At 42.1% G+C, this 24,221-nt stretch overlaps 2 protein-coding genes across 7 annotated transcripts in view; one reads left to right on the forward strand and one right to left on the reverse strand.

The window, feature by feature from the left end:
- BCAS4 (breast carcinoma amplified sequence 4) overlaps nucleotides 1–19,699 on the forward strand; it is a 47,063-nt gene extending 27,364 nt beyond the window's left edge. Inside the window, exons 4-5 of one of the 2 annotated variants that reach the window (XR_010375158.1) lie at nucleotides 9,486–9,621; nucleotides 15,271–16,542. Coding sequence is in view for 1 of the 2 variants with exons in the window: in XM_064465232.1 (XP_064321302.1) it covers nucleotides 15,271–15,346; nucleotides 16,999–17,000 (78 nt within the window). In the remaining variant the exon portion in view is untranslated. Of the gene's footprint in view, nucleotides 1–9,485; nucleotides 9,622–15,270; nucleotides 16,543–16,998 lie in introns of those variants that run through there. The other variant, XM_064465232.1, reaches the window with a different exon arrangement.
- Nucleotides 19,700–19,805: 106 nt separating this feature from the next.
- Nucleotides 19,806–24,221, reverse strand: part of ADNP (activity dependent neuroprotector homeobox) — a 32,603-nt gene continuing 28,187 nt past the window's right edge. For all 5 annotated transcript variants that reach the window (XM_064465229.1, XM_064465230.1, XM_064465227.1 and 2 more), the window contains one exon: nucleotides 19,806–24,002. In XM_064465229.1, coding sequence (XP_064321299.1) covers nucleotides 20,871–24,002 — 3,132 coding nt within the window. In that variant the 3' untranslated portion in view covers nucleotides 19,806–20,870. The remainder of the gene's footprint in view (nucleotides 24,003–24,221) is intronic.

The following is a 24,221-nucleotide window of genomic DNA, read 5'->3' on the forward strand; positions in this document are numbered from 1 at the left end:
AAACCCAAAAAAACTAGTTTAAAAATTGCACGTTTTGCAAAGTGGAGAAACATTCCATGAGCTGGTATCCATCCCTTCGCGGCTGGGCCATTTTCTGTGGCTGGCAGGCAGTTTTGTGCGTGATGTAATGGTTCTGTTGCAGGAAAGGTGCTTTTCTGGGCTGGAGCCTCTAGGAGCCGTAGTGCCTAGCGTGATTTTCCAGAGCCTCCAGCACAAATAGGCACACGCAGGCACACGCGCACATGCTCATGCGTTGGTTCCCTTACGCGCTCTGTCTACCAGCATATTACCCTTCCCCCACCTCTTTTACAAAGTGTTTCTCCCTGAGGCAAATTTCTTGCTGTCTGGAGTACCAAACATGCACAGGCACTTTCTTTTTTTCTTGAAGATTTCCTAGTGTGGCTATTATAAGCCAACAATAGCTAAAAAGACTATTTTATACAGGTTCTTCTGTTTTCAGTAGAGAGACAGAGAGTGAGTGTGTGTGCGTGTGTAAAAAAACCAAACCAAAACACCAAACCCAAACCCATAGTTGACGGCTAAGTGAGGCCAGGTTTCTCCTATTTCTTTTTTTTGAAGTGTCTTTACTCAGCAGTCACATTTTTTTCTTGTGGTAAAAAATGCAACATGAGCAGATGGCAAGTATTAACACATGAAATGCAGTGCCTGCTTGAAGTCGATTTAGCAGTGCTCCAGGTTTCTGTCACTGGCTTTCAGTTAGTTAAGTAGTGTTTACAAGTTAATGAATTTGTTCCACTTGAAATATTTGATGGTATGTGCTGAGGTTCAGGGGTAAAGGGATCCTTTAGGAGTAATCGAGGAAAGCATGAGGTTTCTCGACACTGAGCTTGTGTGTTTTTTTTTTTTCCTCTGACTGATTTTAGCATTTTTGCCATTAATATGAAACAGAAAAGAGGCAGAAGGAATGCATTGCAGAAAGCAGTACCGAGCCTTTTCTCTCTGACATTACGATATTGCTTTGAGCACCGCAGCGATACCATACCTCACAGCAGCCCTGTACTTGAACCGTGTAGTTTCCAGTTTCATTTCTATTGAATGTTCCCAAACCTTAGACAAGGAGTTGAAAAACAAAGTTTTATGTAGCAAATCAGGAAACATTTTCATATTTCTGTGTGGTCTGCTTCCATGCTTGCTTTGGGAAGTATGAGTGCATGCTACTAAATAGGCTGCTATATATAAATTAGCCCACGTCTGGCAGCAAAACTGCCTGGAATAGGGTGATCAAATTCAGTATATTTTCAGTTCATGCGTAAGACTCCTTACTACAACACCACATGCTATCTACCTAATAACACTTGAATCAAAGCCAGCTCCAAGAACTGTGTTCATAGTAAGAAACAAATATTGGTTGCTGGTAATTGAGCATCACAGAGACTTAGTATTTTACACAGCAAATTTCTCCCTGCATAGAATGTTCCTTTGTCAAAACTACCTAAGCACCTAAAGCTGCAAATGAATATTCCTTGTCAGGCAACCTGTAAGCATGAGTGCACAGAAAGAGTTAACATGGAATCATAGAATCACAGAATGGTTTGGGTTGGAAAGGACCTTTAGAGGCCATCTAGTCCGACCCCCTGTGAGCAGGGACATCTTCAGCTAGAGCAGGTTGCTCAGAGCCCCTCCAGGGATGGGGCATCTACCAGGGCTAGGGTTTCACCACCCTCATTATAAACCATTTCTTCCCTAGATCTAGTCTAAGTCTACCCTCTTTTAATAATATGTTTTACTATTTCAGCAATTGGTGCCTAAATAGTATGTTTTAAAGGCTTAGTTGATATTTCTGGCATTAGGTTTTTTCTAAATTGTAGATTTTAGATTTGTTAGGGCTTTTGTAAATATGTTACTCACTTTAATAACAGTTTATTCAAACAGGACTGAAGGTCAAGTTCCTGTTTGGAAAGGGTACCATGCTTAGTCCACCTTTGACTTGAAATGTAAGATCATAACTGCCAGATAAGACCAAACTAATTGCTCTGAATATGCATGAGTGTATCTTTAATACCTAAAAACTGTCAGTGATGTACTGCATCCTTTAGGAAGGCTTCTCTCCCAAGTAAACAGTGCTTAGTTGAGTATGGTTAAGATCCATCTGCGAGCACAGGCAGCGGTGCAGTTTTCTCGACACGGAGGCCTGAGGTTGCAGGATTTTAACTACCTGAGAGATGGTATGGTTAACCCCCTGCCTGTCCCGAGCGGTCTGTGCTCCGGCTGCGTGGGGATCCTACACAGCAGTGGGACATGTTACCCGGTGCGTTCTATTGGGCTTTATGGATGTGTGACATCATTGGCAGCCAATCAGAAAGTGCTTTAGGGCAGAGTTTAAAAGCTATTTCATAATATATTTATATTCAGTGCAGATATTTTTGGGCTTTGGTAGCATTCATTTTGTCGCAGAGTCCATGTGTCAGTATGGCTTGGGTGGGGGGGGGGGGGGCGCGGAAAAAAGGTATGAAAATAGCATGTTTGCCCTTGTTTTTTGTAATTCAGCTGCGTGGCAAAATGCTATAGAAAGCATAGCTGGTGTGCTGCAAAACAGTTATTATGGAAACAATTTTCTTCCTCCAGCAGCAGCAGCGCTGTGAGCCAATCTTGGGCGATGGTTGCATGCCCCCTGCTAGGCTGCTCCTGCTTAGATAGCCAGACCTGCAAATATTTCCCAAGCTGCTCTGGTTTGTCAAGAACAAAAATGCAAGACGGTCTGCAGCAAATGCGTGTGTGCCAGCCAGAGAGAGCCACCCCGGGCAGCTGGGCTCAGCTCTGCTCGGCTGGAGTCACCCCGGCAGCTTGGCTGGCTCCTCCGGGCCGGGCTGGGCTGGGTTCGGTTTGGCTGGGCTGGGCTCCCCTCGCCCATTCCCCAGCCCTCATGCAGCACCCGCGCCCTGGCGTGAGAGGCGCCGGCCTTGCCTTGCCTTTGCTCAGCTGCAAGCAGACTGTTTTATTCCCTGTTGACACAACTTTACCTATTGAAGGAGAAGTTCAGCTGATAGCCTCTCTTCCTGAAAAGTCTGGTTAGTCCACGCAGCCCCCACCATTCCTGCTTAACTCTTTCATTTCCAGACTGCCCCCATATCAGGACCATATGGGACTGTAAAACCAAACTATTACAATAATTTCCAGACCATGACAACAGTTTTTGGTATCGGTTGTTATTTAGCAAAATTGTATTTCTTTTTATAGAAAAAAAGAGATGGAGGCTTGTGTCAGTGGTGGGACTATTATTCCTTTTACTTTTGTTTTGGGCTGTCTCTCTTCCCACTTAAGCACTGTGGCTGCGCTCATGTCAGGTTGCTAAAAGTCGCTGTTCACGTATGTTCCATGACGGGCCTGCAAAGCATACAAGTGTAGTGCTGACTCCTTCCTCCTGTTGGGATCCCAAAGATTTTTATCTGTTCCTGAGCAAAAGACTTGGAAAGAAGTCTTTCAGATGCTAGCTGTATCTCTAGCATGCTCTTCAGTGTTCACAATTGATTTAGAAAATGAGGCATATAATGAGATGAGAAAGCTTGTTGACAGTTATTTTGAGATCGCGGAAGTGAATACCAATTGCAGAGAGTGTTAGACAGACCTTGCAACATTGAGAGACTGAGTAGGAAAACTTGTAGCTGAAATGAAATGTCAATAAATACAAGGTGATGCAAATGGGGGTGACGCAAGTGAGCCTTACATGTATGGTAGTGGTCCCTGAACTAGCATTTTTCACTGAAGAAACAGATCATGAAGTAATCGCAGATGGCCTCATGAAAACTTTCAGCACACAGGTCGGTAGCAGGCAAGAAAGAAAATTGAACGTTAGGAATTATTAGCAAAAGTGCAAAGAAAGAAAGTAAAAACCTTCTTGTGCCACTCTGTAAATCTGTGGCTTCATCTTCAATACTCGCTGAAGTTCTGGTCCTATTGCGGCAGAACTAGGAAGGCATCTAGAACAGAAGTTTGGAACCACATCGCTTTGGGAAACAGCTACGCAGACTATGATTTTTAGACTTCTCTTTTCCACACTGAAGAAGAATGCACTGGAGTTCGTTGAAATCTAAAATTGCATGAGACAGCAAGTAGAAATTATTATCAAGAAATAGACTCAAAATGAACTAAAGGAGTTTTTTTGATGCAATATATCAATGAAGTTTGGAACTCATTGTTGCAGTTGTAAATGAAAGATGATTTGTGTACGTTAAATTCAGTTAGACAAAGTAATTTAGCAAAGTTACCTTTCTATTTCTAGGAACCCCTATGCTGCAAATTCCTATAGGTTAGGAGAGTATTCAAGGCTGGAACACTGCATGCTTGCCCTGTTTTCATACTCCTAAGCATCAGCTGTTGGCCTCGGCTGGAGACAAGTTACTAAGCTTTGATTTGACAGTGTGGGCATGCTGGCTATTCCTGTGTTTGTGGACAGATTTCTTCTTGTACTACTGTGGAATAGCATCACAGCCGCTGACTAGGGGTTGACATATAAGCCAAACGTCATTGATCTTTGTTTCCTGCTGTGTATTACACTTGGAAACTGAGTGTAATTTTCCATCTCCTATGACCTGTGGGCGGGTCGGTCTCTTTGTCTGAATGCCTTCCCAATGAGCATTAGAATATTGTCTATTTTACCAGGCTACATCTAACGCTTCCAGTTTTGCCACATTTCTAGTATCCGCTGGATTGTCCAAGGTGCTGTATGCTTTCAGTTCCCATCGCCTTACATGGAAATATAGAAGAACCAGGACCTGTCTGTTTTAATACTTCTCCTTTACGAATACTTTCTCTAGCACCATTTCTCTGTTAGGAGTGTTGAGTTTGTTCTAACTGTGAAGTCATCAGGAATGACAGGACTATGGTGTAACTGTGGATAAGGGGAGAGCAGCTGATATCCTGTACCTTGTCTTTGGAAAGTCTTCTGATACAGCATCCTTGTATCCAAATTGGGGTGTTATGATCTAGATGGGTGGACTACTAGATGGGTGAAAAAACTGATTATTAAATCATTAGACTCAAAGAGTAGTTGTTAATGGCTTGTACTCTACCTGGAGGCCAGTTACAGGTGTGGTTTGTCAGACATTTGCCTAATATTTTCATCGATGACCTGGAGGAGGCGACAGAATGCACCCTCCTCAAGTTTGTGGACCACAGTGAACTAAGGGGTGTGCTCCAGAACAGGGCTGCCTTTCTGAGGTCATCAGCTGGCCAGAGGGATGCGCTTGTGTGAATATTATTAAATTCAACAAGGGCAAGCACTAAATCCTGCCCCTGGGATAGACTAACACCCTGCTGTGGTACAAGCTGGGGGCTGACTGGGTGGAGAGCAGCTCTACTGAAAAAGACCCAGGGATGTTTTTGGACAATAGGCTAAGCATGTGTGAGCTGCGTGCCATCAGTGAAGGCCAACATGATTGGGCAGTATCAGCAGAAACACGACCAGTAGGTTGAGGGAAGTGATTATTCTTTTTAAGTGGGCATTCCTTAGGCTTTATCTGGAATACTGTGTCTAGTTTTGGGGGATGCAGTACAAGAAAGATGTTGATAAACTTGATTGGGCTCAGGGGAGAGTCACCAAGATACTTGGGCTGGACAACATGATCAATGAGGAGAGGCTGAGACAGCTGAGTTTGTTCAGCCTGAAAAAGAGAAAACTTACTGGGACATAATAGTAGCCTTCTAGTGTACTTAAGAAGTTTCCAAGATGATGAAGCTAAGTTCTTTAGTGAGGTGCACAACAGGTGAAGGGGAGGTAGCCGTCATAAATTGTAATGGGATGTTCTGGCAGCCTCATCCATTCCTTTAGTGCTGCTGGTCCTAGTGTGATAGAACTGGTGAGTTTGTGTGTGAAGTTTTGTACTGCTTCATTGCCATTTTGCAGATAATAGAACTGAAGTACAGAAACTGTAAAGGCTCTTGTTTAGAGTCACTCAGACTACATCCAAATACCTTTCTGGTATGAGCTTGAGCTAAGTTGTCTCACATCCATACTGCCTGATTGCTTGTTCCTAGTCTCAGACAAGGAGTTGGAAGGTTGTTTTGTATTACGATAATGCTGAAACAGCAAGCCAGCTTGGGAAGCAGGCTCTTTCCTCGACTTGGCTACTACTATTGACTTAGAGTGAATCATTTACAAAGTTAAGGAGCATGAACTCCTTGTGCTTTGTAATGTCTATTTGGTTAATCTATTTTTTTATTAGCCTTATCTGATTCCCATTATAATTACAGACTCCTTCCTGAATATAATGCTGCCTCATGCTTCAGATGGATGGTATTATTTTTGTTTACTTTCGTCTGTGGTATTCCAGAAAGCGAAAGCAGCGTGAGCTGTTCCTTGGGGACCTCAGCTGCTGTTCCATGTGCAAGACGCTCCAAATGTTTAAATGTCTTTGGAAAATGTGTTGGTATGAATTGATTTGCAAAGGGACCTAGAATTTGAGGCTATTACTATTCTGGTATTGCATGTGCTTGGCTCAGACACTGCCTTAATAAAGGAAAAAAAAGGGGCTTATAAAAGTCTAGGAATGACAGGCCTCGAGTCTGCTATTTATGCCTTAACTCGTTGTTTTAGAAAGACTGAAAGTCAGGGTGAGATGCCTGGTTGAGACTCCCTGGCCATTCACTTTAGCACCTTTGTGGAAAAAGCTATCTAACGCCTGCTTTGAAGGTTTGTGGATATAACTCTCAGTCACCTGGGAACTGGACTGAGAGTGTCAGTAAGTGATACATTAGTGAGTAATGAATAAATTCATTTTGAGTGTTGGATACGAGTAACAGACGTAGCAGTGGACTTGGATTTTGCACATTTTGCTTGGACTGCCACTGGATAACGTGAGTGCAGCACTGCAGTTTTTTAATTTATAATTTAACTTGTGCAAGAAGGCAGAAAACCTACCTAACCCTAATACCACGTGGGGATTCCCCAGCAGTTAGGGAATGGAATAAATAGGCCAGAAATGCTGAGTTTAAAGCTTAAGCTTAACATGATTAAGGCCACAAGTAGAGTGCAAGTCATTTATTGCCTCTGTGCCTCGGTTAGAATCACTGCATAACAGAAGTTAGAAATTTTGGAGGTCATCAGGTCCAACTCCCTGCTGAAACCAGGGTCAACTGAAGTTAGATTAGGCTGCCCAGGGCCATGTCCAGTTGAGTTCTGAATGCCTCCAAGAAGGGAGATTTTACAGCCTCTCTGGGCACCTGTCCCAGTCTTTGAACATGCCATTGCATAGACTTTTTTCCTTATGTCTGATTGGTATGTCTCTTTCTGCAACTTAGATCCATTGCCTGTAGGTTTTTTGCTCTGCAGTTCTGAGTGGAGTCCAGCTCTGTTTTATCTATAATTAGCTCTGTCTTCACTCATTAGATGGTTGAAGACATCAACTAAATTGCACTTTTCTTCCTCAGGCTGAAGAAACCATCTGTCCCAACCTCTCATCATAACATGTGCTCCAGACCCCGAGCACCTTGATTGTCCACTGCTGGACTTGCTCCAAGTATGTCAGTCCAGTAAATCCTTCGTGAACCAGCAAGCCCAAAACCAGGCATGGTACTCCAGACTGAGTCTCCTGCCAAAACGGGGGGAAGAGATCACATCCCTCAGCCTGTTGGTTGTGCTCGTACTGATACCAGTTTGCTGTTAGCTTTGATCACTGCCAGAGCTCTCTGCTGATGCAGGTTCAGCTGCTTGTCTCTGAGGACCACTAGGTACTTTTTCTGCAAAGCTGCTTTCTAGCCAGCTGTTAATTAGGTTGGCTAACCATTGTTTGCCCTTCTTGGATCTACGCTGACTCTTTTCAATCACCTCCTTCTCCCTGAAGTGCTGGAAATGTATTCCAAATGGATTTGCTCCATATTTTCTTTGGGACTGAGGTTAGGCTGAACATCCTGTAGATCCCCATATCTTCCTCCTTGGCCGTCTTGAAGATAAGCATGACATTTAGCTTTTTTCCAGTCATCAAGAACCTCCTCTGATTGCCCTGACCTTTAAGGTGACTGACAACAGCCTCACAATGATGTGAACCGGCAACTTTAGCAGCTTCAAATGCATCCATCTGGTCCCATGGGTTTTTCTGGTTTTTTTCTGGGTGTTTTTTTCCCCAGTTCACTCTAATAGGCTGTATTTGGATCTGCCCGTCTTACGCACTTCCTTAGGTTATGCCACTAGACAGGGACCAGGGAAGTCTGGGAGCAGACCTGAAGCAAAAACCACGGCAAAGAATGCATAGTTATCTTACTAGTAAAATGAGAACACTTGTGTTAGAGGGATGTTGTGTAGATCAAATGGCCAGTTTCTGCCCTTTGTGCGCCTGCAGGTGGAAGTGCTAGGATTATTGTTATTAGTTTGTCTCATTCTTTCTTTCACTCCTACTCCCTTTTGGCTTTCCTGAAAGTTAACGCATGAGGAGCAGCCCCAAATATATTACTGCTTGTTCAGAAATAAGTTGAGAGACTGAGAGTGCTGAAGCTGGGGCAGTCTGCCTTAGGAAGCCTCATAGACACGGACTATCAGACCCATCACAAATGGCAACAAGAAAACAAATCCAGACTTTCCTTTTTAAAGGACATGCTCCTTCTGGCAACAGTATATCGGGAAAATGATTATATTAGTGAGAAACTAGATCCATCACTGAAGAGAAGAAAGCCTGGTGGATAACATGCCTAAGGACAAAATCTTAGACTATACTCTTAGAACACATTTTGCAGTGAGATTCTTCAAAGCTGTCACATCTCTCCTGCATCCCACACTCTTTTGGCAGGAGAAGAGCTGCTGAATCCTTGTGTTTGTCTCCTTACTGAACAGCTAATAAACTGTACTTTCCTTTGGCTTCAGCAAGATTATTGATTTGCGCAGCAATCATTATTGCAGCTGTTCAGTAGATCTTTGCTGAAGAGACTGAGGGGAAAAAAGGGGAGGTTGTGGGGTTTTTTTCTCCTGTGCTTTTTCTAAATTCTTCTGACTTTATGTATCTCATTACTATTTATGGACTAGAAATACCTGTTTGGCTGTTTTTACATGTTTTCATCGTACTGTACTTCACAAAGGAAAGCCCGATTTGTCCTTCCCTTGAAGAGATTCTAGTCACAAGTTGTAAGCGAAACGTTGTCATTTAATGACAAATTTCAGCCAAAAGGATATGTATGATGCTTTCTGGAGCTTGCGTGGAATAGGCTTTGCTCTGAAATCCTGACACAGAATGTTTAGAACAAGAGGAAAAAAAAGCCTCTGATTTATGACTGAGATGATAATATGATCATGCTAAAAAGGGTAAGGCATATGCCTTTGCAGTTACAAAGCAAACAGGTGAGGGAATGCACTTAATTAGTAAATTCCCTGTTTCTGTTGTGTCTTATTTACTTCATGAGCTGTTTAAGAATGAAACCTGCCCAGCCTGTCTGTGAACTATTTACTGTGCTTTTGAGACCATAAATAATACTAGGAAGTTATATGATTGCCTTATGTTTGGAAACAGCTTGCCTCAAATTTTATATTGTCCTCTAATTAGGAGACTGGTAACAGACCACCATAGGAAGAACTTCCCACCCTGTCAGTCAATCAGTGATAAGAAAATTGATGCAAGAGTCAATAACCATCTGGAAAGCCTTCACAGTAATCCCACAGACCTGAAGGAAAAGGAGAAGGTAAGGTGGTCTTCAAACAGAATTCTGTAAAGAGTGAATTTGCAGAGGCTGTAACTGGAAATTTTTTGGAGTGCTGTGAGTGTGGTCAGATGTCCAGCTTGGCCGACTCCAGCTCATGGCAGGTGCAGGGACCAGAATCAGAAAAGACTTCTGTATTTTCTCAGGAAGAAAATTCTGCAGCTTGTTCTCCTCATCCAGTCACACTCCGTGCTTAAAGCATGATAGATAGCATTCTTTACCTTGCTGAGATAGTAAAGATGCTGTGCATGTGAAGCCGAGAATGGCATCCAACTCTTGCAAGTCATACTGGGTAAAATATATGTACTGTGGGAGACAAGGAAAAACTGGGCTCTGAAGCTTGTGTTCCAAGTGCTTTGACATTACTGTGTCTGCCTTAGGACAAAGCTGCTACTGTCCTGAAGAGGAGAACTTACACCCGTGCTCTGGCTTTTGCAATTAATAGTTTTGGTACCTTAGTACAGATCTGCATTCATCGGTGATTGAAGGTAGTGCACCAGACTGAACTAGGGTGGCTCCAATGAGGAGAGACACTTCCTTCTGCTGACTGAGAGAAAAATAACCTCTGGGGGAGGAATGGGTAGGACAGCTGTAGGCAGTGAAGTTTGAAACCAGTGCTGCAGCCTCTGCTAGAATTCCCCTGTTGGTCCTGATTTAAATCTGGGCTCTGCCGTGACTCGCTGTCTGTTGGGACACATCACGCAACCTTTCTGCCTTGGTTTCCCAAGGAAACCCATGGCTTCCCTTGGAAGCCAGCCCAAGCAGAAGTAGTCTCTGATGTGGCAGTAGTGGACATCAGACCCCTTGTTCTCTTTTAAAAACATCCGTATTGAATTACTTTCGTGGTACATAGCAAGCATTTAAGAGGGAACATGTGGGTGAGGATTTGTTGTGCTCAGCATCAGAGCTGATGTGTGAAGAACATTTGGATTCTTGAATTCATACTTTTCCCAAAAGTGTCTCACAAGAGTTCCCTAGCACCATGCTGGATGGGCTGGCAGCAATCAAAAGGCTGGTTGGAAGAGTCCAAGTTGATAGGTTTTTAAGTAGTAAGTTTTTAATGTTGAACTTTAAATCTATTTTAGTAGAAATGAAAATTATTTTACCATTGTGATATAAAATTATATTAAAAATTAAAATTGAGAGGAATAAAAATATTAATTTTTGAAATTTTGTTGGAAAAAGTGAGAATGATTGCTTGGTGTTGGAGCTGTCGAAGGAACAGGTTTCAGTTTTTTCCCTGTTTTGATTTCTGCAGTCTAGGTATTGATTTTAGTACCTGCGAGAATGACCAAAACTGAAAAATAATTATTGCCAGCTAGCCAAGAATCCCCTTTTATCTTTCATAGCACAGTCCAAATTGCTGTTGCAGGTTTCTGTAGAGAAGTGCTCTGAGCTGCTGTGTTTTCTTTGGATATCTGCAGTGGTGCTGATCCACTCCAGAAAGCTTTGCCGTCTCTCACTATAAACTAACAGGAGCAAATACGTGTATTGGTGTCAAGGGAAAGGTATATTAGTGCTGCTTCAGGTGGTAGGCAGCAGATGTAAAAGAAATGGATCCAGGAGCTCTGGAAACATGAGTAGTACTTCAGGCAAAGTCAGCACTGCAGTCCAGCAGCATGGATGAAATATTTTATTATTGCTCTTTTCTCTGCTTTGAAGCAGCAGAATTGATCAGAAGCTCAGTTCAGAGGGATAAATACCCCAGTTCAGTTCCTGTAAATACGTCTCGGTTGAACTACCAAAGCTTTACATTTGGTAGCCCTAAAGGAGGCTTTTTTTTTTTTTTTTGAGTGGATCTGGAATGATTGCTGACAGAGTAAGAATGAAGGTTCAAGTTGCCAGCTAAGTTTCCAGAGACACAGCATGTGGAAGGTTAACCTCTTTCCTCTACGTGAAATAATATCCCTCTTCCTTTTCTCAGGTAATCTACTATTTTCCCTGTCTGTGAAAATAGCTCAGTGTTCTAGCTGTAACAGTCAGGCACACTGCAAATAGCCTGGATAAACACACTGTTTGGAATAGGGACAGAAGTCCTTATAACGATGCCAAACCGTTCTGCCGGGGCACTTGGTAGCTGTACCAGTGCCCCTGCGCCACGAAGAGGCCATAGCTGCTGCGCTTGCCTAGCTGCCTCCCAGAGTATATTTGTTTTCCGTGTGAGCAGGTAACGTGCTACCGGCTCCTGATCTGTCTGGGAGGCTGTTGGGAAAGGGAATGGCCAGGGACGGACAGATGGGTTGTCTAGCTGGGCTGGGCTCATGGTCCCTGAGGGGTAGGTGCCCTACATCTGCCTTATAAAAGTACCACAGTGGATTTCTGGCCCTTCTTGTGGATACTTGGATAGAAAGGAAATGATTTTGTGTGTCTGTATCAGTAATTCTTAGAGCGTTTGCCTTAAATGTAACATTGTTGTGCAGTCTGACTTAAGTCTGGCTGTGAAAATGAAACTGAGCAAGCAGACACATTCAGCCCAGCCTTTATTTTTCTTCAATAGAAGGTAGAAGCTAACTGTCTGTGAATTAAGCTGTTTCCTGGATGTGATACGACCTGTAAGTGATCACCTTTTGACCCAGCATTGCTGTTCTGATGCTGGGTTGCAGTTGTCAGAGTAACCACTGTGCTCTTAAATGGGTCATTTTCTTACTGCTCTCGCGTATTTAGCTTTATCAGCTGGGGACCTGGCTTTTAGGGGCTTCAAACTGCATTTCTCGAGGGGTGCTTTTAGTGCCTTAGATATTATGTCACACAGCTTGTCTCACCGGATAACTCAGCTGGCTGTTAAAATGCAACTGACTGAAGTCTGTAAAGCTCCACCAGAAGTTTTAATCTTTCAGGCATGATTATACATGCCATTTCTTTTATTTGCCTGCAAGTGCAGAATTGTTGTGTGTACCTTATTTTTCAAAAGCCCTTTCAAATGTTTTAATCCTTTCATTTCTATTTGATCTAGCTTCATCTAAACCTGTTGGACTTCCTTCCAGATGCTAAATTCTTCTATAACGCCTTTAATCTTTATTTCCTCAGTTTATTCACTCTCTGTTGGATCTTTAAGTCAATAAATAGTTTCCAAGTTTGGGACAAAGAATATAGGGCATCTCAACAGAGATCTGTTTTCAGCTTTTGTATTTCAGGTACGATATAAGCTCGTTACACTGCGCTCTGCTGCCTCAAGCCTGACCTGAGAGACAAGAGGAGAAACAAGGATTTATGTATTTGCACTGAATAGGTGCCATAGGTGCTTACTGGCGCCAGTGAAATGACAGAACCTCGCCCGAGGCCTTTATAGCCTGGATTAGACATAAACACAGTTTCATTTTACAGGCACTTGGCGTTTGGCGAGCTACTGCTGCAGTCAGTGTCACTGGTGGTTGTATGTTATGGTATGGATGCCATCCTAATGAGAGCGCCTCCCTTCTGAGGGCTGTAATCTGGCCTTTATTAGATTGTGACAGACAGGAATCAAGTGATCTAGAGGTGAAAAGCTATTTGCTACTACTTAAAACTTTCTCTTTTGATGACTTCAATAGGCTTTGGAACTCCAGGACATTTTCCCCCTCTCCCCCCCAACGCAACCATATCACTTTTCCTTTAAGTTTCACAGCAGCCTGACCCCAAAGTAATTATTTCATCTTCAGGCTGTGTGATGTGCACAGCTCAGAGATTCCTCATGCCCTTGCCTTTTAACCTGGTGTGGCATTTGTACCATTGTGAAAGAAAGCTTTTTCTCAGACCCCTTCCTCATAAGATACTGTCAAGTCATATGGGTTGGTGTCTTTGCTGCTCATTTACTATTGATTCAGCAGCTATACCTTAAGATAATGAAGATTGAAGTAGCTGCTTTAACATAAGCTGGTAAAAGAGTGCTCCTTGATGAAAGTTTGGTGTGGGGAGATGTAAAGCAGGAGGAGTCACTTTTGTAAGTATTTATGGCGTTACAGGAAGTGACCCAAAAGAACTACCTGTGTCAAGAGGGTATATAGAAAACATCTGTATGTGTGTTACCTGCCAGTCAGAAGGGACTAAGCATATCTGTGAATTATACTGCCTGTAGTGCTATATAAGGTATTATCATCAAAGAATCAGATTACTAGTGCAGGGAGCTCAAAGGAAAAAAAAAAAGGTAAATTTTCAGTGTAGTCATGGCATCATCTGTTTGCAGAAATTCTGGTGCTAAGAATAAGCAGTTCCACAATAACTGGTTACAAATCAGGCTGGGAGATCCTGAGTCTACTTTTAAAGTTAGTTTGTGGGGCTCGTGTTCTTAGCCACGTTTGATTGCCCTGATCAGGGCTTCCTGCAAACAGATTGTCACTCAGCCTGCTACGTTTAACTACTCTCATTCGTAACACACTTCCTGCCTTGTTTTCTCCTGGTATGACCACTGGTACTATTGCCCTAGAAATGAAGGGCAGACTATTTCACTTTGAAAATTGGAGTGATTTTTAACTTTTCTGTCTCTCTCATTTTATGGAAAATACAGAAAATGTTAGTATTCCACCGTGACTTGTTACAGCTGGCTATTTTTACAGCTTCCTTGGTTAGGGTTTTTTCTCCTTTCTAGTTTGCAAAGGTGAACCTCATCACTAGTAGTTCTTACATGATCTATTCAGATTCTTCATCTTGTCTTACTCAGTGGTTATGACTGTTGACTTTCAATCTTAGATGAAAAAACTTAAAATCTCCTTTTGTTTAGGTCTGCACATAAAAACTTCAAACCCACGTGCATCAGTTGATGACTATCACCAAAAGTATGTTTCTCCCATAGCAAAGTGTCTGTACCCCAATAGGTGGGAAGCGCCCTTCTCTGAGGGCACGGTGTTGATCTCCGAGGTGTGCAAATCCCGCCTGTCAGCAGGACCCCGTTCATCCCGCCTGCTCTGACAGTGGCGGCACAGCAATGCTGCTTCGGTAGCCAGTACCCAGGTCATAGTGCAGAGGAGTATTTACTCCTTAAATTGTGCCTAGATGTATATTGTGATGCAGTAACTATTCCAAAGAATTAGTAGTGGATTCTATCAAGAAATGTGTGTAACCAGAGGCACAGCTTGAAACACATGAATGAGAATTAAATACAAATAAATGAGAGGGTTACATCTAAATAGCAAACTTCTTTGGAAATATTTTCAGAGCCTAAAGACCATTAACTTTATGGGAGGGATAGGCTCTTCATTTTCCATTGAGACTGCGGTTTTCACTAGAGGTTTGAATTGCTGCACTACAGAAACATTTTACCTCAATTCAGGATTAATCAATTATTTGAATTCTTAAAAACCCTAGAAGCAAAACCAGATCCCTTTCTATATATCTTCTGTAGTCAGTATTTCCAGTGATACTAATTCATTTGCATTTTCCTGTGCTTTAAAACGAATTTCCCCTGTGTTCTATTTTTATCTGTTCAATATTAATCCAGCTAAAATGATTGCAAAGTTTGTAGAATCAGGTGTGAAAGGAAACAACTGCATGTTTTCAGCATTGGTTACAGAGCCCATTATCTTGTGTTGGAAAGTAACTTCAGTGCTGCGACGCCGACTCCTCTCCCCACCCCCACGGCTTTTTTACATGGTCAACTCCCTGAAGTATTCCTTCCTGTTAACAATAAGATTAATTTCTGTCCTGTTCTTGTTTCAGGGACATCCTCTGCCAGCAGCAGCACACTTCTGTGACCTGCTAAAACTCTACCGAAGATGTTTTTCCTATGAACTATGTAGGTACTAAGTATCAAAATAATTAATTTTTGACTACCAAAAGGTTTTCAGGAAAGGCTGCCTGAGTTTATTCTTACAGTTCAGACTTCATGATGTTGGGAAGGGAAGCTAAAAATTTCTGATTGTATTGCAGCTATAGGGAGGCTGGAATATTTATTCTAAGATTTGATCACAGTAGTCTGCACCTGATAAGCTTCCTAAATCAGTGAAGAAAATGTACCAAACCTCCCTTTGTTTACCTTCACATTTTTATACTTCAGATGATCAGAATGTTGGAGAGTGCTCTAGTATAGCATGTTAAAACTGTCACATAATGTGCTAATACTGCCAGCTTCAAAAATGCAGAAATGTTCAGATTTTACAAGAGAACATGAAGTCAATGTCAAAATTTTAAAATTCAGTAAACTGCATGTGGCTGAAGCTTCCAGCACTCTATTTCAAACTAGGGTTTTAAAAGCTGTTGTGTAATATATCTTGAATGGTATAAATAAACGTTCTGCTACGGACCTCTGGATGTGCCATTTTGTAACGCAGATGCTATTTCGCCAGGACCAGGGATAGCATCGTTCATCTCTGCACCTGTAGCTGGCTTTTTCTTTTTGACTGTAAAATAGGTCTAGGGAAATAAAACCCACTCCGTTCTCTGAATAAGGAATGTTAGGAAGAGAAGGTTATATATGGCTTTGCATACAGTACAATGCGGAGAAACAGAAATAAATGAAATAAATGCTTGTTTTAAAAATACCCGTGAAAAACTCAAGATGGAGGACCCAATGCAAATTCTGTAAAGGGGGGGGGGGAAAAGCTTATGGTGAAAGTAAAGCTACATGGCTTTGAGTAACCATGGAGACCAGTGCTTTTCTGATGCAGAAATAAATGAACTCAACCTTTTCATATTTATTAGCGGGACTGATGATGAAAGATGAAGTTGAATTAAAATACAAAGCAACAGAAGACAGACCTAGTCAATGCCTCTGCCCCTGCCAGGCAGGTTATTGCAAAGGATTATTACGAATGAGCTGGTATTACGGAGAAGCAAATTAGTTATGAACGGAACAAAATACTCTTAGTTATACCAACCTGTTTATCCAAATATCAGCTTCTTTATTAACAGAAATGAAGAGACAGAACACACAACATATTCTTGAAATCTTTCGGTTCTGATAAAAATTGAAATAAACTTGTTTTAATACCATAGCAGTGTATGAAATATATGTACTACAAAATGGTAAACTGTTTACTGTAACTGTATTAGTGGGTACTTAAAACCTACTAATTTCTTGTGGCAACAATGATAGAATTTTCCTAGAAAAATATTGAGTGAATATTCACGTTTCTGTCTTGAAAATACATGTCAAAGGGTCAAATATTAATTGGCAAGTTCTTGCTACGGAAATATTACTGCTGAAGACGATGGCAGCATTAAATGTCACTTGAACTGTCAGTAAGATTAAGAGCTTGTGAAATAAAACTTCAATGCGGATATTTCTGCAACATCATGTAAAAGGTATTGATTGAGTAGAAATCCCAGTGTAGATAAAGGGTTAAGTCACAGCACCCAAAGGAAAATGCTGAGATCAAGTGTGACTTTAGTGTCTGATGCACCGGATAGAAAACTAGTTCAGCAAAAGCCGTCCATCTCTCCCTGCAGGAAGGTACCTGTTTGGTTTGGAGGAAGGCTTACTGGCTGTAGCTATGCTTCAGGGAGTGAGGGGAGGGGATGGAAGGAGAGGAGCGCACTATAAGAACGAGAAGCGTACTTGCTGAACACCCCGTCCCAGCCGCAGGTCAGTGCAAAATAACAGTTACTACAAGCCCATATGAACACCCACGGAAATGAAGTGCCGTGTCAAATGCAGCTACCCTGACCCATCTCAGACTGTCCTTGCCGCGCCTAGGTATTGGCAGAAGTCAAACTACAGGTCACACCACCTCCGAGTTTTTGTTGTATAAAGCTGCCTTGTGTCTCGAAACGACGCCTGTGCTAATAACCTCCTACGTCATCCTCAGCTGTTAACAACCTCTAGATTTCAAATAGCGTATTTGAGATGGAAAACGCACTTTGCTTCGCTGCAATTCAGGCAAGCTGGCTGAAAGACATTTTTTTAGAGAGTCTTAAAACGGTCCCTCTGCTCTGTTCTGCTGGCCAAAGCCTGGACCAACCAGTGTTTTCAAGGTCTCCTGCTGAAGACAGCAGCAGAATTTAGGTGTCGGTTGAGCTGGCCGCTCTGCGAGCCCAGCGGGCACATTTCTGGAGTTCTGCTATAGAACTTCAGTAATGTATGTAAAAACCAGGTAACTTCCATCTCATAGAGTTAGAATGGTGTGATAAATTAAGATTACACAAACTGGGTTTAAAGCTCCTCCGGTTTTATTGGGCCATTTACCTCTTCTGCTTTTTGGCCTCCTCAAAAAATGCGTGGTTAGCCTCAAATCTCAAAAGGAATTCTCGCCTAGGCTAAAATGCAGATTTGAGGAGTGCTTGTTTGAAATACTAGTTTATACCAGAACTTAAAACAACCATCCCCAATCCTTGGTGTTCCTGTGAGACAGGCTATTTTTGTGCAAGACCTATAATCACTATATAAAATGGTATTTTCTATCATGGAATTTTCTGGCAAATGAAGCATTGCTACAGTTCAGATTTCATAGTCTTACTATTCACTGACAACAAACAAGAGATGAGAATTTGGGACTCTGACTTTAACTACAGAGGTCACTAATATTAAATTAACTTTGCCAGATAGTGAGACAAATATGATGCAGGAGTCATAAGGTGATAACCAATTTTTTACTTCATTGCTTAACGGGTAGAGGTGCTTGTACTACCATTAAACTGTTGGGCTTTTTTTAAAGTTTTTAAGGAATGTATTTGGATAATCCCTTAAGGCCTAGATGAAGTGACACAAAACAAATTCTGCAATGTCTGAAGTGCTCGGACAGCAGCCTCCTGTGAAAGAGAGCAGCCTACGGTGGGAGAAGGGATCATAACCAAGTTTTCTTAGCACGGAATAACCTTTTCTAGGACTTCAAGTGCCTGGTTTTGTTGGGAAAAAGATCTCCAACCCATCAACATCTCTAAGTGGTAGTTATCGAACTCTCAGCTGATTTACTGAAAAGTTATTGTCACTTAAATAGTTCAGGGGGTCTGCTAACAGGATGAGTCGAGGCTCACGTTTTCTTTTAAGGCAGAGAAACACACGGAGCTCTTCTGCTGATGCAAGTGGCACAAGTATTTTTCCTGCATTGTTCTTAAAACATATTTTCTGCCACTTGAGTGCATAACTGGGAGCCAGTCTAACCTCCACGCCTCTGTTAAAAAGCAGAATGACAGTACGTCTCCCTTTTGTGAAGGCGGGGGGAAGGGAGAACAAGACAAATCTAAACCATATTAATCTAAAGGTAACTGGTCTCAGTCATCACTTCACAAACATAATTAGTTCAACACAACCCAGAAATGCTCATGCCAAAGAGTGGCAGCTGCAGACCCTGAGAGCACGTGCCTCTTCTCGTCATTGGCTTACAGAGCGGCTTCTTCATTACTGGTGGGAAGTAGAGTTTATACCTACCCGAGGCTGCTTGAGATATCAACGTGTTTTCTCAGGATCTCTGTGAAATGGTTTTGCTGTTTAAAACGTTGAAGAGCACACAACTGTTTCCTCCTTTACAACATTAATGAAAAGTTCACAGGTCAATTTAGTTCTTGTGACGTATCAAAAAGTAGGTACTCCAGTATCTATCAGACATATGCCTACATCAAACTCGTCGCTCCAAGTACGAACACTTTTGCTCTCACCACAGTCAGATGCCCGTCAGTAAATCATGCTCTCGATGAGGTTTTGGTTATGCAGCTGTCGCACTGCACACCTGCCACTGTGCAGGACTGGTGTGACCAAACCAGTCACTAGTTTTAACAGACTGATTTTAAAAATCTTTTTAGTACTCAAATTACTTTTTCTTCAAAGCCTAAACAAGCCTGTAGCTTGCAAGGCATGCTCCTTTGTGTTTGCACAGTGAGTATTCAAATACCTTTGCTATCATTTACCCTCCACACGTAGTGCTTCAGAGACACACGTAGTTCTAGATAACTTTTTAATATGTGAAAGTGATCTCCATTCATAAGTACAAAGGGATGAAAAATGCAAGTAAATTCATAGACTTTGTTTCTCCAGGATGCAGAACAAGCAAATCACTACAATCCTATTTACAAATTAGTGTTCTAGAATGCTAAATAGTAAAGACAAATTCAGCCAAAGTTAAGTTCTGTAGGATTTTCAATATCCTCGCAGGGTCTGGCTGCTCAGTAAGACAGAACTGTCCAGACGTGCCCCAGCAGAGCTGGGGAGCGCTTTGTGGGGAGGGAGGGAGGGAGGGAGGGAGGGAACGAATGTAGCAGGGTGGGGTTTACCAAACAGGAATGTAGCACTTGCATGTAATAAAGCAAATATTTACATTAAGCACAATACAGCAATTTATTTAGATGCTTAAAATGAAGAATACAAAGGGAAATAAAGAGCACAAAATTATACATACTACAACAGTGTGTCATATATTAGATGGTGTAAATGAATACAACACCTTGTTGGTGTTAACTAAAGATAAAACTAAATATTCAAAACACAGCACTTTCGTTTCAGCGTGCTGCTTCAACACAATACACTTTTATACAGATCTAAAAGGTGTCAAAATTAGTAGCTGCAAATTTGTTTCTTGTGTGACTTTTCTTTTTTAGCTTAAAAGATTTCAGAAAATGGCTCTGAAATACGTTTGTCATCGGTTGTAATGTCAAGGATATTCAGAACAAGAAAATTCTATAATACAATAGAGTCCAGATATATTTTTTTATGTTGCTGGCCTCTGTTTTGAGATTGTACAAGGTTATGTGCAAAAACTAAGTTTGTCAAAATTCATACTATAGCAGTTTCAAGCTTTTGCTAGGTAAACTAGATACAGCATTTATTACACAGCAGGGCAACACTAAAAAAGAGAAACAAATCTATGATGGGTACACAAGAACAATTTCATAAGCTTCACTTGAATAGGTCTAAAAGACTGTACAAATATACATTTCAACTATTCAGAATGATACATGAAAAAAATCAATTTCCCCGTAGTCTACTATACACGTTGAACTGGTAGCTTGTACAGTTGGCCCTACACTACCATGTGAAAAAGGGTAATGTTTAAAAAGACATACAACTGAACATGTACAAGAGTGATGTAAATGTTGAAAACGCAGATAAAATAAACCTCTGCTTTTCTCTGTGTGCATTCTGGAGCCACCAGCCTCTCCGTTTTCACATTAAGTTACTGTGCTCACCCCAGCAGGTATTCTCAAGCAAGATTAGCAACAGCATCCTTAAATAACCACTGGAGTAACAGCGGCCACAACCACCACACGCCACGACCTAGCACTCGAAAGGCAGTACCAGTCAGAATTTAAGCTTAGCGGTCGTACTGAAATGAAAGTGTTTGGACAGTTGCAGATTCGACGACGTTACGGACACTTCTGCGTCGAGCAGCTTACGCTTGCTGGCTACTCAGCTCCACACCGGTTAAGCTGCTGTGCATTGGTTCTGCTACGCCATCAGTCACACTGTCAAACTGATCTCCGTCCTCGCTGTCAATTGTGCTATTCTGCCATTCCATCTGCTGATTTGACAAGCTCTCCTCAATCTCTGATGCATTTTTCCATTGCGACTGGTCCTTAGACCAAAACTCTTCTACTTTTCCATAGGAACGATTCTTCCACTTTGACTGTTCTTCATCACTTTCGGATCCACCCCTTTTCGTCTCGGCAGTCGGTTTACTGCTACCGGCATCTTCGCTTTGGGAGGACTCATCTGTCCACACTTCTGGTTTTACTTCCGATGTATTATCTTCAAAATCAGAAACCTGCTGAGAACCAGGCCCACTTTCAGACTGTGAAGCTCCATCTTTCCATTCAGCAGCATCATCCTGATCACCTTCGCTATCTGAAACATCACCGACCAGTTTTGCTGGTTCTTCAGCAGAAATGATCTCTTCATATTTAGAGCTTTCCTCTTGTTTTTGATCAGACTTCTCTGGGGACTGCGATGCATTTTCTTCAATGATTTCCTTGGCTATGCTGTCCTCTGGGTTCTCCACCGTGCCATCAGACGAGGCTTTCCCACCCACGTCAGAAATGCGCTGACCAAACGGACTACCGCTTTCATTGTACTCCTCTTCTATATTTTCATAGCTGTCTGAGGAACTTTCGGTGTCCTTTTCTAAGTTTATTTTTTTATCAACAGTCTTACTAACATTGACTCTGGAATTCTTTTCGTCGTGGTTTTCAAACAGCCATTCAGCGTCAAAATCCATTTCATGTTTAACCTTGTTTAACTCTTTCATGTTGAAACCAAGCAGCACACCAGGTTTGTATTTTTCACAATCTCTAACGCATTTCTTCCTCTTGTTACTAAAATGAGACGCAATATCAGATTTCCATAGCCACAGGCTGGCAGCCAGCTTTTCAATCTCTCTCCTGGTGGGATACGGTTGCTTATTAAAGTATTTTGTAAGAAATGTTTTCCTGGCTTCGTAGGAATCATCTTCGTGACCCTTGGGGTCCAATGCTAGAACTACAGGTTCTTCAGGCTTCTCCTCAAAGGCAGAGGGGGAGTCGTCGTCATCCATTTTCCTCTTCTTCATTAGCGAGAATTCCATGTGTTCGTAAGTACGTTTTACAGGTGCTACAGCTGGAGACTGGCTTAGCCGAGATGACGACGTACCTTTGTCCTGGCCGTTCTGAGTCTTCCCAACCCCTCTGCAGTGAACAAGGTGCAGCGTTATAGTTGAGGCAGTCATGTTACTAGTATATACACCAAGGCAATGAATGCATTTGTAGGTTAGCTTTTTCTCAACCGGATGAACTGTCTGAATTACTTGATGCCTCTCCCGTAGATGATGTGCAAGTGCATCAGAGATGGGTCCTTTTAGGATTGAAAAGCAGAGAGGACAGAGTGTTTTCCCCACATCTTTTTTGTAGGGAACTGCTGCTTGTGGAGAACTTTTTACAGGGACATCAGACTTCTCCTGGATTTTCGGCTGCGGTTTTGGAGGAACCGGGGGAGTATTCTGAGCATGGTAAGCTACAGATTCAGCGGGAGCATCTCTCAGGTTGTAGGTGGTTACAAGAAGATGTATATTTGTGTGACTACCCTGCTGCAATGTCAAATCAAAGGTTAGAGTGGAATCAGTTTTAGGTCCCATTTCTTCGTCGACATGAACCATTCGCATGTGAGCAGCCATCTTTTCCACATCGTTGAAGGTTGAGCGGCAATACGGACAAGACAGACCATGTATTAACATATGATTAAGCAACGTGTCAGTGGGTAAATAGCGATTACAGTATAGACATTTGCTAGTGAAATTGTGTATTTTCATTATATAGTTAGCTACTGCAGGCACCTTTTCAGCCTTGTGCTCCTTCTCAAAGTGGACACTATACACATTTTCGGGAAACAGCTCATTACAGATTGTACAGATTTTCCACTTCTGTGTGGACGATGTATTGACGGCGGAAGGACCTGTAGCAGCTACAGGAGATTTCGAGCCAGACTGACCTAATACTCTTGAAGCTGCCTGTGACTGAGATAACGACGTCTGTTTCAACTGAGTTGATGAGAGAGAAGATGAGTTGGCAGACTGAAGAGAGTATCTTGCTGAGGCCTGTGATCTCTGTTCCCCTCCAAGAGTATAAGGCCTCCCATTTCCACTCGCTGAAAACTGTTTCATTGTTTGTGATTGTTGTGAAATAGAAACCGGTGCGTTACCACTTAAGTTCAGCCTTCCCCCCGGCTGCCCAACGTAACTGGGCGGCACTGATTTGACTCCGTAGTTGTTTTGTTGTAGGTGAACATTTGACATCATATTCACTCCTGCGGAATTTAGTGTAGGCTTTGGTATAGTGAGTCTGTTCATCATCTGTTGTGACGAAAGAGATCGAACGCTTCCAGGGGAAAGGGGACCCATCCTCTGAGGGAGTCCCATGGGCTTTTTATCCTGCGGTTTTGGAGCTATTAGCATCAGAGGTTTAGATCTTGGAACCACTACATTAGTGTGGCCTATCATTGCTGTCACCTGATAGCCTATACGTTCGTGGTCTTCGATAACATGCTGTACTAAAGCTTCATATGATTTCGGCATAAAAAGGCATCTTTTGCAGTGAATACTACCCTCCTCTCGGGTACTGGAACTTAACGGAACTGCACCATTGAGTGACTTTTCACCTCCCTTCGCTACGTAAGGAGCAGCAACATGCTGAAAATGTTCCCTGTAAATGTGCTTTCTAACTATTTCATACAGAGGATCTCGGTAAGTGCACTTCTTACAGTAATAAACAGCTTGTTCTACACTGTCAGCCTGCTTAGGTTTAAGGCTATCATGTTTGTTTTTATCTTTAAAAGTGCTGATGCCTCCACTTGGTGTATTGGCATTTGGAGCATGAAATATTTTAATGTGCGTTTCCAAAGTCTTTTTGTCCGCATTGAAAGTACAGTAAGGACAATTAAGGAGAATCCTATTTTCAAAGTCTTCACTATGAACATTCCGGAAGTGGCTTTTGTACGCTGAAAAGAACTTCGAGGAAAATGGACATGCACTGCAGCAAAAGGGCTTTGTCCGATAGTCCTTAAAACAAAGAACAAAGCAGAAACTAAATACTGAAAAGCAATTTTTAGAAAAAACAACATCCATGATCCTCTCTGAACAATAACGTTTCTAAATAAAGTAGTCTCAAGACCCACTGCAATGGTCTCAAACCTTCAGATTAAGTTCTTCTCTCCAATTTTTGGCCTGTAGATCAGGCCCTAGGAAGTTTATCATCTGAACATACACGTGATGTGGCGA

The sequence above is a fragment of the Phalacrocorax carbo genome, chromosome 14 (assembly GCF_963921805.1).
Source record: "Phalacrocorax carbo chromosome 14, bPhaCar2.1, whole genome shotgun sequence".
Classification (NCBI taxonomy): Eukaryota; Metazoa; Chordata; class Aves; order Suliformes; family Phalacrocoracidae; genus Phalacrocorax; species Phalacrocorax carbo.